The 15612-nt window shown below is 50.2% G+C and overlaps 1 protein-coding gene across 28 annotated transcripts in view; it reads left to right on the forward strand.

The window, feature by feature from the left end:
* Positions 1-15612, forward strand: part of sm (heterogeneous nuclear ribonucleoprotein L) — a 212359-nt gene that overhangs the window by 133583 nt on the left and 63164 nt on the right. For 3 of the 28 annotated variants that reach the window (XM_070118507.1, XM_070118505.1, XM_070118506.1), the window contains exon 1: positions 12625-13188. The exons of 15 other annotated variants lie outside the window; for them this stretch is intronic. In XM_070118507.1, the coding sequence (XP_069974608.1) occupies positions 13151-13188 (38 nt within the window). In that variant the 5' untranslated portion in view covers positions 12625-13150. Of the gene's footprint in view, positions 1-12623; positions 13247-13362; positions 13490-13568; positions 13795-15612 lie in introns of those variants that run through there. 10 more of the 28 variants (XM_070118515.1, XM_070118512.1, XM_070118511.1 and 7 more) reach the window with 7 other exon arrangements.

Here is a 15612-nt window from a genome sequence, read left to right on the forward strand (position 1 = left end):
TGTGTCTGTATGTGTGTTGTAGTGACGTCCAGGATTGTATGTGCGTGCGTGCGTGCGTGTGTGCTTGGCAGAGTTCTTTGACCTTGATTTTAATCGTGTTCAGTATGCTATTTTTATTTATCCGTTTTTCTCAAGGTAATTTGATCTAGATTGTCCTTGTATTTTTTTTTAAATGCATCACTGCGTCCGTGTTTGTGTCCGGTATACATACATACATACATCCATATGTGTTTTTTTTGTATGAAGCAGATCTGAAGCTTGAATTTGGCGCGCATGTTTTTTTTTTCTGATCTGGCTATAATATTAAAGGTTGGTGATTGCTATAATCGTATGATTGTACATTTTTTTTTTAACCGTTGCGAAGTTGTGAATGTAACCGGGCGCCTCTAGCGGGTCGTAGCTGGACTGTGTAGGAAGGCGGATGCTTTGTGTGTGTGCGATTACTTATTATTAGTGATGCAGAATACATATGTATGTCAGGCTCCTTGAATTCATTTCGTGTGTGTGTGTGTGTGTGTGTGTGTGTGTGTGTGTGTGTGTGTGTGTGTGTGTGTGTGTGTGTGTGTGAGCGTGAGCGAAGGAACCAGAAGAGTAGATGACGAAATATTGTAGATAGAAAAAAATTGACAAATAGGTGATATAGACAAGCGGTATAAAACCCGAAGCGGAAAAGCAGAACAGTGGAGATAGTAATTTTGGGAGGGGGAGTGGGGGGGGGCAGGTCCTAGGTGGTGTCTGTGGCGCGGTGTCCTTTTCGTCTTGATGGAGTGCCAAGATTTTGTTCCGGCGGGCGCGACCCCACAGGACTCCGTGGAGGAGGGGATGGGGGTGGATAGGATGGGGAAGGATAAGGGAGAGGGTGGATAGGATAGGATGGGAGTAGGAGAGGGGGGGGGAGGGGGGTGTCCTCGGTTGGCTGCTGTTTGGTATTCATGCCGGAATCAGAGTCTTATATTTTATGTTGGGGAGGGGGGGGCAGGGTGAGGAGAAAGGTGGGGGGGGATTGGTGCAGGGTTGGAGGGAATCGGAGAGGAGGAAGACTGGTAGCAGGGGGGAGGAGGATGCAAGGGGATAGTAGCAGGAGTGGAGGGAGCCAGAGGGAGGGGGAGGGGTGGAGGGAGCGAGGCGGCGGCGGGAGGGATAGGACAGTAGCCGTGAGTGTGTGTGTTTGTGTGTGTGTATGCGCGTGTGTGTGTCTCCCCTTGTTATTACAGTGGGAAGGTCGTGCGGGTAATATGTTTTGTGAGCTTGTGTTAGAGTGTGGGTTCCAGGGGGAGAGGGGGAGTGCGTGGAGGAGGACTAGGGGAAGGAGGAGGAACGAGGGGAGTAGAGAGGGAGAAAAGAAGGTAGGGAGAGAGGAAGGGAATAAGGGAATTCCAGCCCTTCTTAGTATTCATAGCCGGGTCGTTGATGGTCCATCACCTCGCCCCCGGGACCCGAGCGAGGCCGGCGCTGCTGCAGGCTCTGTGTGCGCGCCATTGTCACTCTGTGTAAACGTTCGGAACGTTTACGATTTCGCCGGTCGGGCGCTGCGCATGCCACGGGGCTGGGGGAGGCGGAGCAGAGGAGGAGTAGCAGCAGCAGCAGCAGGAGGGACAGAGGGAGGACGGAGGAAGAGAGAAGAAGAGTAGGTGGGAGGGGGGATGGTGGCGTAGGCGTAGGAGGGGAAGAGGATGGAGAAGGGGAATGGAGAGGGAAGAGGAGGAGAAAGAGAGGTCCAAGAGGAGGAAGAGCAGCTTTTTGAGGCGAAGAAACCAGGAGGGGATAAAGCAAGCGGAGAGAGGCGAGGGAGTGGAAGAGGGGAGTGTGGAGGCAGGAGGGGAGGAGGCAGGGGTGCTGAGCGAGCAATTTGACCCAGCAAGAACTTGTGCTCACGTCCTCTTGCCTGTTGTATTGTTGTATTGGGGCGTCGGGGGCGAGATTGGGTTGTAGGGGTCGCCCGGCCTTTGTCTCGCCCCCGCCGTGCACGATCCAACTTCCTGGGGGACTGACAAAGACATCTTGCTCTGAATGTTGTCTTTATTTCCCCCCCTTTAACCTTCCGCCTCCTTCCCCTCTCCTATTCCCATTCCTCCCCTCTCGCTATCCTATTCCCACTGCTCCCTTCCAACTTCCTTACCCATACCTTCTTTCCCTTCTCTCCCTCTTCTCCCCTCGTCTTCCCTCTCTCCCTCCTCTTCTCTCTCTTCTGTCCTTCCTCTCCCTCTGCTAGCAGGCCATGCTTCGAGGGAAGCCTACTCTGGTTCGGTCCAGTGTGGTGGTTGCGGTGGTTGACGTGCATTCTCTGTCTGTGGTTGGTGTGGCTGGTAGGACCTTTTTGTGGAGGCTTGCTTTGTGTGGGCTGTGGTGTTTGGCTGGGTGGAGGAACCGGGAGTAAGGGTAAAGTCAGGAGAGGGAGAGGGAATGGGACTAGGGGTAAAGGGCCGGAGTAGAAGCCAAGTGTAGGAGGAGGAGCAGGAGCAGAGACCGATAGGTAGGGGGGCAAAAGCAGGAACAGGAACGGTTGTAGACTCCGCGGCTGTTGTGTATGTGGGTTGGGGAGGGGGGATGTTTTACTATTCATGGCATGGTGTTCGGTGTTATTTTTATGGGGTTCTATGACATAAGTTTTATTTTTATTTTTTTTCCCAATTGCTTCTGTCTCCTCGGCGCCCGGTGCTTCCTCCCTGCCGCGCCGAAGCCAATCGCGTCACTTCCGGGAACACCGAGCGGTTGAATTACTTGGAGAGAAAAAAAATACATAAAAAGAAAATAAAAAAATACAGAGCCAAATCAGCCATTTAAATGCAATTCTGGCCTTTGCGGATATCAGGTGAACATTTCGTTTGGCAAATTCCGTTTCCGCGGGTTTTGTGCGATAATGCGTGTTGGGGTTGTGTAATGCGTCTCTCTCTCTCTCTCTCTCTCTCTCTCTCTCTCTCTCTCTCTCTCTCTCTCTCTCTCTCTCTCTCTCTCTCTCTCTCTCTCTCTCTTTCTCTCTCTCTTCCTCTCTCACACTCTTCTCTCTCTCTCTTCTCTCTCTCTCTCTCTCTCTCTCTCTCTCTCTCTCTCTCTCTCTCTCTCTCTCTCTCTTTCTCTCTCTCTCTTTCACTCGCTCTTTCTCTTTCTCTCTCATTCTCTCTCTTTCTCTCTCTCTCTCTCTCACTCTCTCTCTCTCTCTCTCTCTCTATCTTCTCTCTCTCTCTCTCTCTCTCTCTCTCTCTCTCTCTTTCTCTCTTCTCTCTCTCTCTCTCTCTCTCTCTCTCTCTCTCTCTCTCTCTCTCTCTCTCTCTCTCTCTCTCTCTCTCTCTCTCTCTCTCTCTCTCTCTCTCCCTTTTCCTTTTCCTTTCCCTTTCCCTTTCCCTTTCCCTTTCCCCACCTTCCCCCTCTTCCCTCTCCATCCTTCCCTAATTCTCCAATTACCATCGAAAGAGAGAGAGAGGGAGAGAGAGACCGCGGGAAGTAGCACTTTGGCCGCAGCATCTTGATATTTAAGAAATTTACGACCGAAGTTTTGGAGACTCGGGGTAGGGGTGAGGAGGGCGAGACGAAGAGGGGGAGGGCGAGAAGAATCTGCGGTGATGTACCATTAATTATCCCTGTCCTAATCAGTTATTTACTTCCCAGTTTGTAAAAGGGGGGATGGACTTGTCACTTGATCGCATGAACTGTACTTTTGGGGGACTCTTTTTGAGTGGAGGTGGAGAAGGGGAGATGGAAGGAAGAGGGGAAAGGGGGGAGATGGAGGTAAGGAGGAAGGGAGAGACGGGCAGACAGACGAACAAACAAACAGACACAGACAGGCAGGCATGCGGGCAGGCAGACAGACCTACAGAAGACTGAGAATAACAAGAGGATGAAAATGAAAAGTGTGAACGAAAAGTGAAAATGAGTGCACAAGAGACGGACGGCGAGGCCTTAGAGCGAATCCTCGTGGACAAAGGAGTGGATATCGGGGGGGGGGGGGGTGTCGGACGGGGCGGAGGTAAGCATTTAGCATTTAGGCCGAAGACAGGCATGCAGAAAAGCGGGGATAAAAGCAGGAGGGAAGCAGCAGAGGTGGAGAAAGGAAGGAACCGTGACGGAGGAGAGAAAAAACGGTGCCTGGGAGTGTGCTTGCTTGCTTGTTTTGTGCGTGACTGTTTGCGTGCGTTGCTGAGGATAGGGAGGAGGAGTGTGTGGAACGAGAGCGATTGCGTGCGTTAGTGAGGGTAGGGAGGAGGAGGCGAGAGGAACGGGAGCGAAAAGCGTGTGGATCATAGAGGAATTAGTGAAAATAATTGGCCATAAGGAGTGTTCCAGCTTGGACGGTGGCCAAAGGGGGGAGAGGGAGGCTCGGGAGATGGGGGCGCTAATGGAAGCGGCAGCGAGAAGAAAAGGGATGGAAGAAGGAGAAACGGGAAGCAATGTTACGAAGAGAGAGATAGGAAGGAGGGAGGGAGGGTGAAAGGGAGAAAGAAAAGGAGGAGGAGAGAAACAAACGTATAAAGGAAAAGAATGGGGAAAACACACGAGGGAGGCAGAAGGGGAAAGAGCAGGATATAGAGATGGAAATGATGAGAGATGAGAAATGAGAAATGAGAGAGACTAGGCAAGGGCAAGGAACGTTCCAGGTTCGACGATGAAGAGCAGTTCCGTGCTGGCATAATTGTCAGCTGATGCAGCGGGTGAGTTGGCACGAGGAAATGGCACTTGAACTGCTGCGAGGAGAATTATGGAATGGGAGAGGGAGGGAGGGAGGGATGAGGAAGGGAGGGAGTGGGAGGAGAAACGAGGAGGGATGGGGGGGAAGGGGAGGAGAAATGGGGAGAGGAGAGGAGAAACGAGGAGGAAGGGAAGGGAAGGAGAGGTGAAATGAGGAGGGATGGGGGGGAGAGGAGAGAAGAAACGGAGGGATGGGGAGAGAGGAGAGGAGAAACAAGGAGAGATGGAGAGAGGGGGGGACGGGGGAGAGAGAGAAGGGATGGGAGGAGGGACGGAGGAAAAGACTGAGGAGGAAGAATGGAGAAAGGGAGACAGAGGGGAAAAAAGGATGGAAGGATGGTTGGCGCAGGATCGGACGAATGGAATGTATCGAATAAACCCAAAAGAGGGAGAAAGGGGGAAACATTAACTATTGGAAATTTGGACGAGAATGCGTAGGTATGAAAGGAAAATTTTTTGAAAAATGAATACGCGTGCAGGACAGACAGGTTTTCCGATAAATGGGGGGAAGTTAATGGTCTCTATTCACCGGCGTCGGCTAAAGGAAGGCTATAATGAGTGTTCAGCGTCCCCGCGACCCGCTGAAATGGTCATTATTAAACGTGTAGTTGTTCTGTCAATGTTTGTAAACAGTGCTTGTTAGGGGTGATGTGTTACCATATAACTGCTTAAGAAAAATGTAGGGTCGTAAACTAGTCGACTTTTTTCTTCTTCTTCTTTTTCCTTTTTTTCGTGGTTTTTATCTTTAGAAACGGGTAAATTAAGCCGTTACTGTCGCGGGCCTTAAGTACGTCTGACAGTGTGTGGCGTCCCAACACGTCCGTTTTTTTTTCCTCTTTACCTCTTCCTTCTTTTTTTTTAGGTTTATTTTTCGAAATGGTATAGGTACAAGAGGTTAAAAAAGGGGGCTGTGTACAAGTGTTTGTATCCCCCCCCCCTCTCTCTCTCTCTCTCTCTCTCTCTCTCTCTCTCTCTCTCTCTCTCTCTCTCTCTCTCTCTCTCTCTCTCTCTCTCTCTCTCTCTCTCTCTCTCTCTCTATTTCTCTCTTTTATATGCCGATGATGACACGCCCAAGTTTGGCACTTTGGAAGACCGGTAACTGTGGTTTCGTTATCATGCGTCTCGCAGGATGGAGATTAGGACTGCAATGGAGAGAGAGAGAGAGAGAGAGAGAGAGAGAGGGGGGGGGGGAGACAGATAGAGTGAGTGGGAGGAAGCGAGCAAGGTCAGTCTGCGTGTGCTGTTCTCAGGGCCTTGGTTAAGGTGTTTTTTGAGGGGATGGGGAGGGGGGGGACTTGTAATTGGCCACAGGGGGTGGTGAGGTGTATGGCCAATAAAGTTTGTTCGTTTGTTTTTCTGGTCTCAAGAATAAGTGAAATTAAGAAGGTAACTATCATGATTATTTGAAGGTAAGAGCGTGACCAATTCTATTCAAAGTGATTGCAGATCTCGGAATTGAGAAATTACAGAATGTCAAAAAAAAATTCGTTTGGTTATGCCTTCGTGTGTTTCGCTCGCTCGGTTCTGTTCCTATTTATAACTTGGTTTAGTGGATTACTCTCTTAACATGTTTAATTACTGTAATTAATTTATGTGGGTTGGGAGGCGGCGTGGCAGGGGGGGGGGCTTCAAATGATATTGCCTCTGGTCTCCATTTTTTCACTTCCTCCTTCTCTTATCCCTCTCTGTCTGTCTCACTTCCCTCCCCTCCCTATCTCTCCCTTCACTCTTCCCCTTTTCTTCTAGTTTTCCCACTTTCCGTATTCATACCTCCATTTCCTTTTGATTTCCTGACTCGCCACCCTTTCGTGCCTCTTTTCCTCTTTCCTCCACCTCCTCCTCCTTCCTATGTTTTCCTTCATCTTTTCTTCCTCCTTTTCTTTTTCCTCTTGCCTTTCTTCGTCTTCCTCCTCCTCTTTTTTTCTCTTCTTTGTCTTTCGTCAAACAACTTTTGGTGTGCGATTGTTGAGCGCAGGAAAAGTGGTAATTGTCTCCTGTCTTCTGATGAGGAGGGTGGAGGGAGGATGGGGAGGATGGGGAGGAGAGATGGCGAAGGAAGCGAGGAGCAGCAGGAGTGGGATAGAGGGAGGACGAAAGGGAAGAGGGAGAGCGATGAAAGGAAGGGGGTAGAGAAATGACTAATGTGATTAGGGTAGATAGGGGTTGTCCATTTTCGTATAATAATTCAGATGAATGTGAATGTGAATACTGTATCAGTGATATGTTGTTAGCCGATCTCTCTCTCTCTCTCTCTCTCTCTCTCTCTCTCTCTCTCTCTCTCTCTCTCTCTCTCTCTCTCTCTCTCTCTCTCTCTCTCTCTTCTCTCTCTCATTTTCTCTCTCTCTCATTTTCTCTCTCTTCTCTCTCTCTCTCTCTCTCTCTCTCTCTCTCTCTCTCTCTCTCTCTCTCTCTCTCTCTCTCTCTCTCTCTCTCTCTCTCTTTCTCTCTCTCATTTTCTCTCTCTCTCTCATTTTCTCTCTCTCTCTCATTTTCTCTCTCTCTCATTTTCTCTCTCTCTCTCATTTTCTCTCTCTCTCTCTCATTTTCTCTCTCTCTCTCTCATTTTCTCTCTCTCTCTCATTTTCTCTCTCTCTCTCATTTTCTCTCTCTCTCATTTTCTCTCTCTCTCATTCTCTCCCTCCCTTCCCTCCGGCATTACATCTTAGTACACCCGCGGATCCTCTCTGCATTATAAAGTTAGCGGAAGTATTGTAGAGTGGTGAGAGAGAGGGAGAGGGAGAGGGAGAGCGAGAGAGGCAAAAGTTCGCCTTGAATTAACTCGTCTTTTCTGGGAGTTAGTGAAGGAAAGGAGACTGGGCAAATTTAATTAAGCGATAGTCGTGGTTTCCTCTGTTCCTCAAGGTGTAGTGCGCGTGTGTGTGCGTATGAATGTCTGTGCCAGTGTCTGTGTCGGTACGCGCATGTGTGTGTATGTGTGTGTGTCTGTCTGTCGGGACACGGGCGAATTGATAGGGAGAATGGAGAGGGGAGCCAGAGAGGGGAAGCGAGTATCTGGCCACGTGCATTATGCGCACATATGCTGGCAGCTCGCGAACAAGGGAATACCATCCAGTCTCGTACAATTTAAGGAGGGGAGAAAAAGAACGAGAAACGGAAATACAATAAAGCGCCAGAGAAATAAGGACGGGGGATAGAAAATGGAAGGGGAGAGATACAGCAGAGCGGCAAGAAATTTCGGGAAATGAAAAAGAACGGCGAGAGAAGCAATGATGATTCCTCACAAGGACCAGAATGGAAAAGTCCCCGGCTCCGGTGTCTGGAGATTTATCCTGCGAAGAGCCGCTCGTGGGGCAGCAGCAGCGGGGAGAGGAGGATGCAGGGAGGGAGTGGACAGGAAGGCGGGAAGATCGAGGGACAGGAAGGCGGGAAGATCGAGGGACAGGAAGGCGGGAAGATCGAGGGACAGGAAGGCGGGAAGATCGAGGGACAGGAAGGCGGGAAGATCGAGGGACAGGAAGGCGGGAAGATCGAGGGATAGGATGGCGGGAAGACTGAGGGACAGGAAGGCGGGAAGACCGAGGGATGGGAAGGTCGAGGGATAGGAAGGCGGGAAGATCGAATTACAGAAAGACGCATTGAGGGGTGGAAGGATGGGGGGGATGCAAGTATGGAAAGGAACGATTAGTCGATGGATGTAAAGGCGGGAAGAACGAGGGATAGAAAGGATGGATGTAAAGGACAACGGATGGCGGGAAAACGAGACCGAAAGAAGGACGGCAGGCGGCCGCAGCCAACCGGCGTGCGAGAGGCCTGCGAGTAGGGCTTCAGTCACACGTTCCGGCCGCACGACACCGCCTCACCTGCCTGCCTGCCGCCGCCGCCGCCGCGTCACACGCACGCACACAAGCGGAAATAACGACTGGGAAATGTCGAGGAAATAGCCTGACGCAATTCCAAGCAACCGCCCCCCTCCTCCCGCTCCGTTTTAGTATTCATCTCTCTTTCATCTCCTTAGCATTCCGGTGCGATGAAGTGCTGTGTGGATATTGCCGCCCTGTCCCCTTATCACGGGCCGCAGATGTTACAGCGCCCTCGGCCAATGGCGGCGGACGCGCGGTGTCGGTCGCGGATGCGCGCGCCACGCCGCTACTTTGTCTGGGGGAGAGTTTGCATGGGAGTAGGATTGCCAGGGGGAGTGAGAGTATGTATGTAGGAGGGAGGGAGTAGAAGGGAGTGAGTGAGAGAATGTATGTTGGAGGGAGGGAGGGATTGAGGGAAGGAAGGAAGGAGGGAGTGGAAGGGTGTGAGTGAGAGAATGTATGTTGGAAGGAGGGAGGGAAGGAGTAGAAGGGAGTGTTTGTTGAGGAAGCGACCGATTTTGTCAGGGTGGGATGGCATTTTTCTTGGGAGGGAGGAAACGAGTTGTCAGGAATCAGAGGAAGGGAGGAAGGAGGGCTGGATGAGTAGGCATTATGAGTGAGTTCGCTGGCACGTGAGGGAAGGAGCGAGTTTGGGTGCATTAGGCAGCTAACCGACTGCGGTGGCCAATTAAAAAAGGAAGTTATAGATCGCGCTAGCTGGTAATGGAGTACAAAAAAAGCAGGCAAGGTTATGGTTCAGCTTGTGTTGTTAGTGTTACTAAGGTGTTTGTGTATTATCGATCGGGTTTGTAATTGATGAGGTGGGGGGTTAGCAGTCATGGTGTTTGTGTGTGTAGGTGTAGGACTGTGTGTGGGGGTCGCTAGGGTGTTTTTTTCTAGGTCGAGGGATGATGACTGGGGGGAGGGGGGGGGTGTTGTCAGGGTGTTTGTGTTAAAGTAGGACTAGGGTGGAGTGGTGGGGCCCTTGAGGGGGGTGGGAGGTCAGCGGTGTTTGCGTGCTTAGGTGAGGTAGGGGATGGGGGTTGGGGGTTGCCATGGGGCGCTGGTATTATCTCGCGTGGTTTGTGTTGGTGACGGTTTTATGGCGGGCTTCGAAAGTGGTTCGAAATTTGAATTTATTTCTATTTTCCCATATGCCGACCTATTTTTCCCCTTGATTTTAACGCACCCGTAGTATCTCTTTCGCAAGGCTTGGTTTGAAGATATGTATCAATATACAAGCCTAACTATACATATGTAGATAATAATATGTTGTATATTTTTACACCTCGGCATTCGATAGAAGTCGATGTGTGCGTGTGTCTGCATCCACGTTTGTGTGAAATCTGGTATTTTGCTGTTTGTGGATTGATTTTTGAAGATCAATGATTGGAGAGAGAGACAGAGACAGAGAGAGAGAGAGAGAGTGTGTGTGTGTGAGTGTTCATGGTGATTGGCAATTTTATAATAAGCTAGACGGTATTCCTGTACACTTGAAGTATCGCGGGAGATCTCAGGAGAGAAGAGAAGAGAAGAAAAGAGAGAGAGAGAGAGAGAGAGAGAGAGAGAGAGAGAGAGAGAGAGAGAGAGAGAGGGAGAGAGGGAGAGAGAAGAGAGAATGGGATAGAGAAGAGAGAATGGGATAGAGAAGAGAGAATGGGAGAGAGAAGAGAGAATGGGAGAGAGAAGAGAGAATGGGAGAGAGAAGAGAGAATGGGAGAGAGAAGAGAGAATGGGAGAGAGAAGAGAGAATGGGAGAGAGAAGAGAGAATGGGATAGAGAAGAGAGAATGGGATAGAGAGAGAGAGGGAGAGAGAAGAGAGAATGGGATAGAGAGAGAGAGGGAGAGAGAAGAGAGAGAGGGAGAGAAGAGAGAATGGGATAGAGAGAGAATGGGATAGAGAGAGAATGGGATAGAGAGAAGAGAGAATGGGATAGAGAGAAGAGAGAATGGGATAGAGAGAAGAGAGAATGGGATAGAGAGAGAGAGGGAGAGAGAGAGAGAGAGAGAGAGAGAGAGAGAGAGAGAGAATGGGATAGAGAGAGAGAGATAGAGAGAGAGAGGGAGAGAGAAGAGAGAATGGGATAGAGAGAAGAGAGAATGGGATAGAGAGAAGAGAGAATGGGATAGAGAGAAGAGAGAATGGGATAGAGAGAGAAGAGAGAATGGGATAGAGAGAGAGAGGGAGAGAGAAGAGAGAGGGAGAGAGAAGAGAGAATGGGATAGAGAGAGAATGGGATAGAGAGAAGAGAGAATGGGATAGAGAGAAGAGAGAATGGGATAGAGAGAGAGAGGGAGAGAGAAGAGAGAATGGGATAGAGAGAGAGAGGGAGAGAGAAGAGAGAATGGGATAGAGAGAGAGAGGGAGAGAGAAGAGAGAGGATGATAGAAGAGAGAATGGGATAGAGAGAGAATGGATAGAAGAGAGAATGGGATAGAGAGAGAATGGGATAGAGAGAGAATGGGATAGAGAGAAGAGAGAATGGGATAGAGAGAGAGAGGGATAGAGAGAGAGAGGGACAGAGAAGAGAGAGAGAATGGGATAGAGAAGAAGAGAATGAGATAGAGAGAGAGAATGGGAGAGAGAAGAGAGAATGGGATAGAGAGAAGAGAGAATGGGATAGAGAGAAGAGAGAATGGGATAGAGAGAGAGAGAGAATGGGATAGAGAGAGAGAGAGAATGGGATAGAGAGAGAGAGGATGAGATGAAGAGAGAGGGAGAGAGAAGAGAGAATGGGATAGAGAAGAGAGAATGGGATAGAGAGAAGAGAGAATGGGATAGAGAGAAGAGAGAATGGGATAGAGAGAGGAGAATGGGATAGAGAGAAGAGAGAATGGGATAGAGAGAAGAGAAGGGATAGAGAGAGAGGGAGAGAGAAGAGAATGGGATAGAGAAGAGAGAATGGGATAGAGAAGAGAGAATGGGATAGAGAAGAGAGAATGGGATAGAGAAGAGAGAATGGGATAGAGAAGAGAGAATGGGATAGAGAAGAGAGAATGGGATAGAGAAGAGAGAATGGGAGAGAGAAGAGAATGGGAGAAGAGAGAAGAATGGGAGAGAGAAGAGAGAGAATGGGAGAGAGAGAGAATGGGAGAAGAGAATGGGAGAGAGAAGAGAGAATGGGAGAGAGAGAAGAGAGAGAGGGAGAGAGAAGAGAATGGGATAGAGGAAGAAATGGGATAGAGAGAGAGGGAGAGAGAAGAGAGAATGGGATAGAGAGAGAGAGGGAGAGAGAAGAGAGAGAGGGAGAGAGATAGAGAGAATGGGATAGAGAGAGAGAGGGAGAGAGAAGAGAGAATGGGATAGAGAGAGAGAGAGAAAGAGAGAATGGGATAGAGAGGGAGAGAGAAGAGAGAATGGGATAGAGAGAGAGAGAGAATAAGAATGTGTGTAATCCTGCTACGTCTGGGCAGCATGGACCGGCGCTTATCGTCGCAATGAGGGGATTATTCATTGGATTATCCGACCCGATTCACACACTATTTTTGCCTTCATAATTGCGGGTACATTCTGGGTAATCTTGTCCCTGCACTGCCCCGCACTCTCTCGCTCGCTTGCTTTCTCTCTCTCTCTCTCTCTCTCTCTCTCTCTCTCTCTCTCTCTCTCTCTCTCTCTCTCTCTCTCTCTCTCTCTCTCTCTCTCTCTCTCTCTCTCTCTCCCTCATTCTCTTTCTCTCTCTCCCTCTCCCTCTCTCTCTCTCCTTCTCTCCCTCTCTCTCTCCTTCTCTCCCTCTCCCTCTCTCCTTCTCTCCCTCTCTCTCCTTCTCTCCTTCTCTCCCTCTCTCTCCCTCTCTCTCCCCCTCTCTCTCCCTCTCTCTCCTTCTCTCCCTCTCTCTCCTTCTCTCCCTCCCCTCCCTCCCCTCCCTCCCTCCCTCTAAATCGACAACCGTTAATGGTATACGATCCTCCCCCACCTCCCCTCCCCCCGTCCCCTTACCCCATCGCCATCTCCCACGTGACAAAAGAAAAAGACAAATAAAAAGGAAAAATCTTTCCATGTTGAATTTGTTTTCCTTGCGTGATCTTCTATCAGCGTTGATGTAGGTCATCGTGAATTTCGTGGGTCTTCTTTTTTTGTGTTGCGTCTGATGGCTTATTCGGTAGCCGTTGTAGCCAGCCAGTAGAGGAGGGAGTTTCCCGGCAGTAACGCTGCTACATCGGGCCGTTATAGATAAGGCGGATTTTCGTGTTAGACACTGGCAGGTATTGCGGCCTTTGGTAATAAGGGATATCTGAAGATTTTTTGCGTGTACAGGGTTTGCGAGAAGGAAGGAGAGGGAGAGAGAGAGGAAAAGAAAGGAACATTGATGTCGGTAGTGTTGTAGTGGGTAGTTGCGCGCGGCGCCGTGACTATTGTTTCGCCGGGAGGTGTGGAGCGGCGGCAGCAGTGTGACTAGCGTTATGGCGGTGCACGTGGCAGCGGTACGATGACGCTCTGCGAACCCACGGTGGCCGCTAGTGTGTCCCCGCCCACCACCACTGGATGCTGCACCTCCCCATAGGACTTTTGTGACCCGCCGTGTCCTACGTGGAGGATACCAGCGGCGGTGGTGCGAGATACCAGCGGCTTGTGCACTGCGGACGTTGTCGTGCGTGTGGCAGCGCCGCGTCCCCGTATTGATTGACAGAGCAGGACGCACAGGTGATGCGGGAGTTTGCGCTCAACGGCAGCATGGCTAACAGGTAACCGCCATCGCCACTACCACACTAGCACCACCACCTCCACTGCCACCGCACCCATGTATTGCCACTGCTGCTTTTTTTTACTTTAGGGAGAGGCTAGCCTTTCTGTTTTCGTCCTTCTGGTCCTCGGAAGCGGTGCCCACGGCCGCCGCCGCCATCATTGCTGCCACACAACCCGGCAGCGGCTTGGCCAACACACTCGCTGCCAGCCAGCTAGCGTTCCCCAACTCTCGCCTCGCCGGCTTGGGGTTTTGCTGTTGTCGCTTCGCTTCCTTATTGTTCGCTTGTCCCGTGCTATCATGTAGGAACCTTGTGCTGGCACTGTTTTCACTGTTATGTAGGCAGGCACGTGAGGCTTATCTGTTCGGACGTACGACATGTTTTTGGTGAGAGTGCGGGCGGCGGGGCTCGGCCGGGCTCCGGCGGCGGCGACGTGGCCGGCTCGTCAGCTGGTGGCACCGCGTCCCTTTCGTGGTGTAAACAGTGTGTGTGAAGCTCTCCTGCCGTCCCTCGCCGTCCCCGCCGGCGTCCCCGGCCGCTGGTGCACTCACCTCGGCGCGGAATCCTTACAAAACATGAGTGCCGACGCCGACGTGCTTTGGGGCGGTGAGCGAGGGAGGAGTGTGTTGTGTTGGGGATCCGCCACGTACTTGCTGTGGCGCTCCACCCTGCGCGTACGCTGTCCCGGCCGCCTCCCCCTTCTCTCCCTCTTCTGACTCCCCTCCTCCCCTCGCCTCCCTCCCTTCTCCCATGCCTCCCTCCCCTTCCTCTCTTCTCTATTCCACCCACACGTTCTCTCCCCCTCTCCCCCATCCACCTACCTACCTTCACCTACCTTTCCACTCGAGGGGGGTGTTTTGTGCAGGGGGGAGGAGGTGTGGAGGGGCTAGTGGAGGGTGGCATGGAGAGGGGGGTTAGACAAGGAAGCTCCGCCCACTGCGGATACTAAGCTTGGGTTATCCCTCCTCCTCCCTACCCTCCTTCCTTCCCTCCTCCTCTCCCTCCCCTCCTTCCATTCCCTCCTCCTCTCCCTCCCCTCCTTCCTTCCCTCCTCCTCTCCCTCCCCTTGACGCTACCCCCCCTCTATCGCCTGTAGTACAATTGCCCAGGATGTGAAGTCCCCTTTTCCCCTCGCTGCCACTCGCCCTCGGCCACCGCTTGGCCCGAAGCTGCCGCCCCTCTTTTTATTCCTTCTTGTCCTCTACCGTCTCAACTTTTCCATTTCCCTTCTCGTTTCATCATCTGCTTCTGCCTCTTTCTCAGTTTTCTGTTCTTGTTCCTGTTCTTGCACCCCTCCAATTCCTCCCCTTTCCACATCCACCCCCTCTCCTCCTTTCTTGTCTTCCCCTCTACCTCCTCTTCCTTGTCCTCCCCTCTCTTACCTCCTCTTTCTCGTCCTCCCCTCTCTACCTCCTCTTTCTAGTCCTTCCGTCTCTACCTTCTCTTCCTTGTCCTCTCCTCTCTTCTTCCTCTTCCTTGTCCTCTCCTCTCTTCTTCCTCTACCTTGTCCTCTCCTCTCTTCTTCCTCTACCTTGTCCTCTCCTCTCTTCTTCCTCTTCCTTGTCCTCACCTCTCTTCTTCCTCTACTCTCTCCTATTCCTCCTCCCCCCTTCCCTCCTCCTCCTGGCCAGCATTGGGTAGGATGCACGTGTAATGTCTCGATAACAACGATAATAACCAGGATAATAACAGCAACAGCCGCAGCGCCAAATACAAAGAACACTTGTGACTTGATCTATGTGTATGTCATGCAGGGCAAAGGCAGAAAGCCACTTGCGTTTTGTTGGCTGCGCATGGTTCCGAATACATTTGCTGTGGCCTCATGTGTTGCTGTTGTTATTTGGCATGTTGTTGTTGTTGTAGAGATAGTTTACACCGGCTCTTAGAGTTCATTGCTATTCTGATTAGTTATTTTTGTGGGGTTGTTAGCATTCTCCTTTTTATTGGCGGCGGTGGTGGTAGTGGTTTCATTATTACTATTGTTTTTGTTGATTTAATTAATTGTGATTATTATTTATTGATAATATTAATGATACCATCATTTGTTATCATTATTATTATCCTCTTGATGATAATTGCAATTGTAGTTGTAGTATTATTGATAATGACAATAATAATTTATTATTATAGTTATTATTAGTAGTAGTAGTATATTATTATTGATATTGTTAGTATTATCACCATTGGTATTATTAATCTTATTGTTATTTAAGTTCCATATTTATTGCAATTTAACTACAAAATTACGACATAATGTGCATCATTTCGTTTAACAAAGGGAGAGGAAAGGGGCTTTATCATTGTTACTTGTACTGTCATTGTTTTATTTTTCATTATTTCTCCAAATAATCTTAGTTTACTGATTTGTCCATTTTACTTCAAGCCTGCATTTAATGATACATTTTTATTCTATTTTTTCGTCCT

This window comes from Penaeus vannamei, chromosome 42, assembly GCF_042767895.1.
Source record: "Penaeus vannamei isolate JL-2024 chromosome 42, ASM4276789v1, whole genome shotgun sequence".
NCBI classification, from domain to species: Eukaryota; Metazoa; Arthropoda; class Malacostraca; order Decapoda; family Penaeidae; genus Penaeus; species Penaeus vannamei.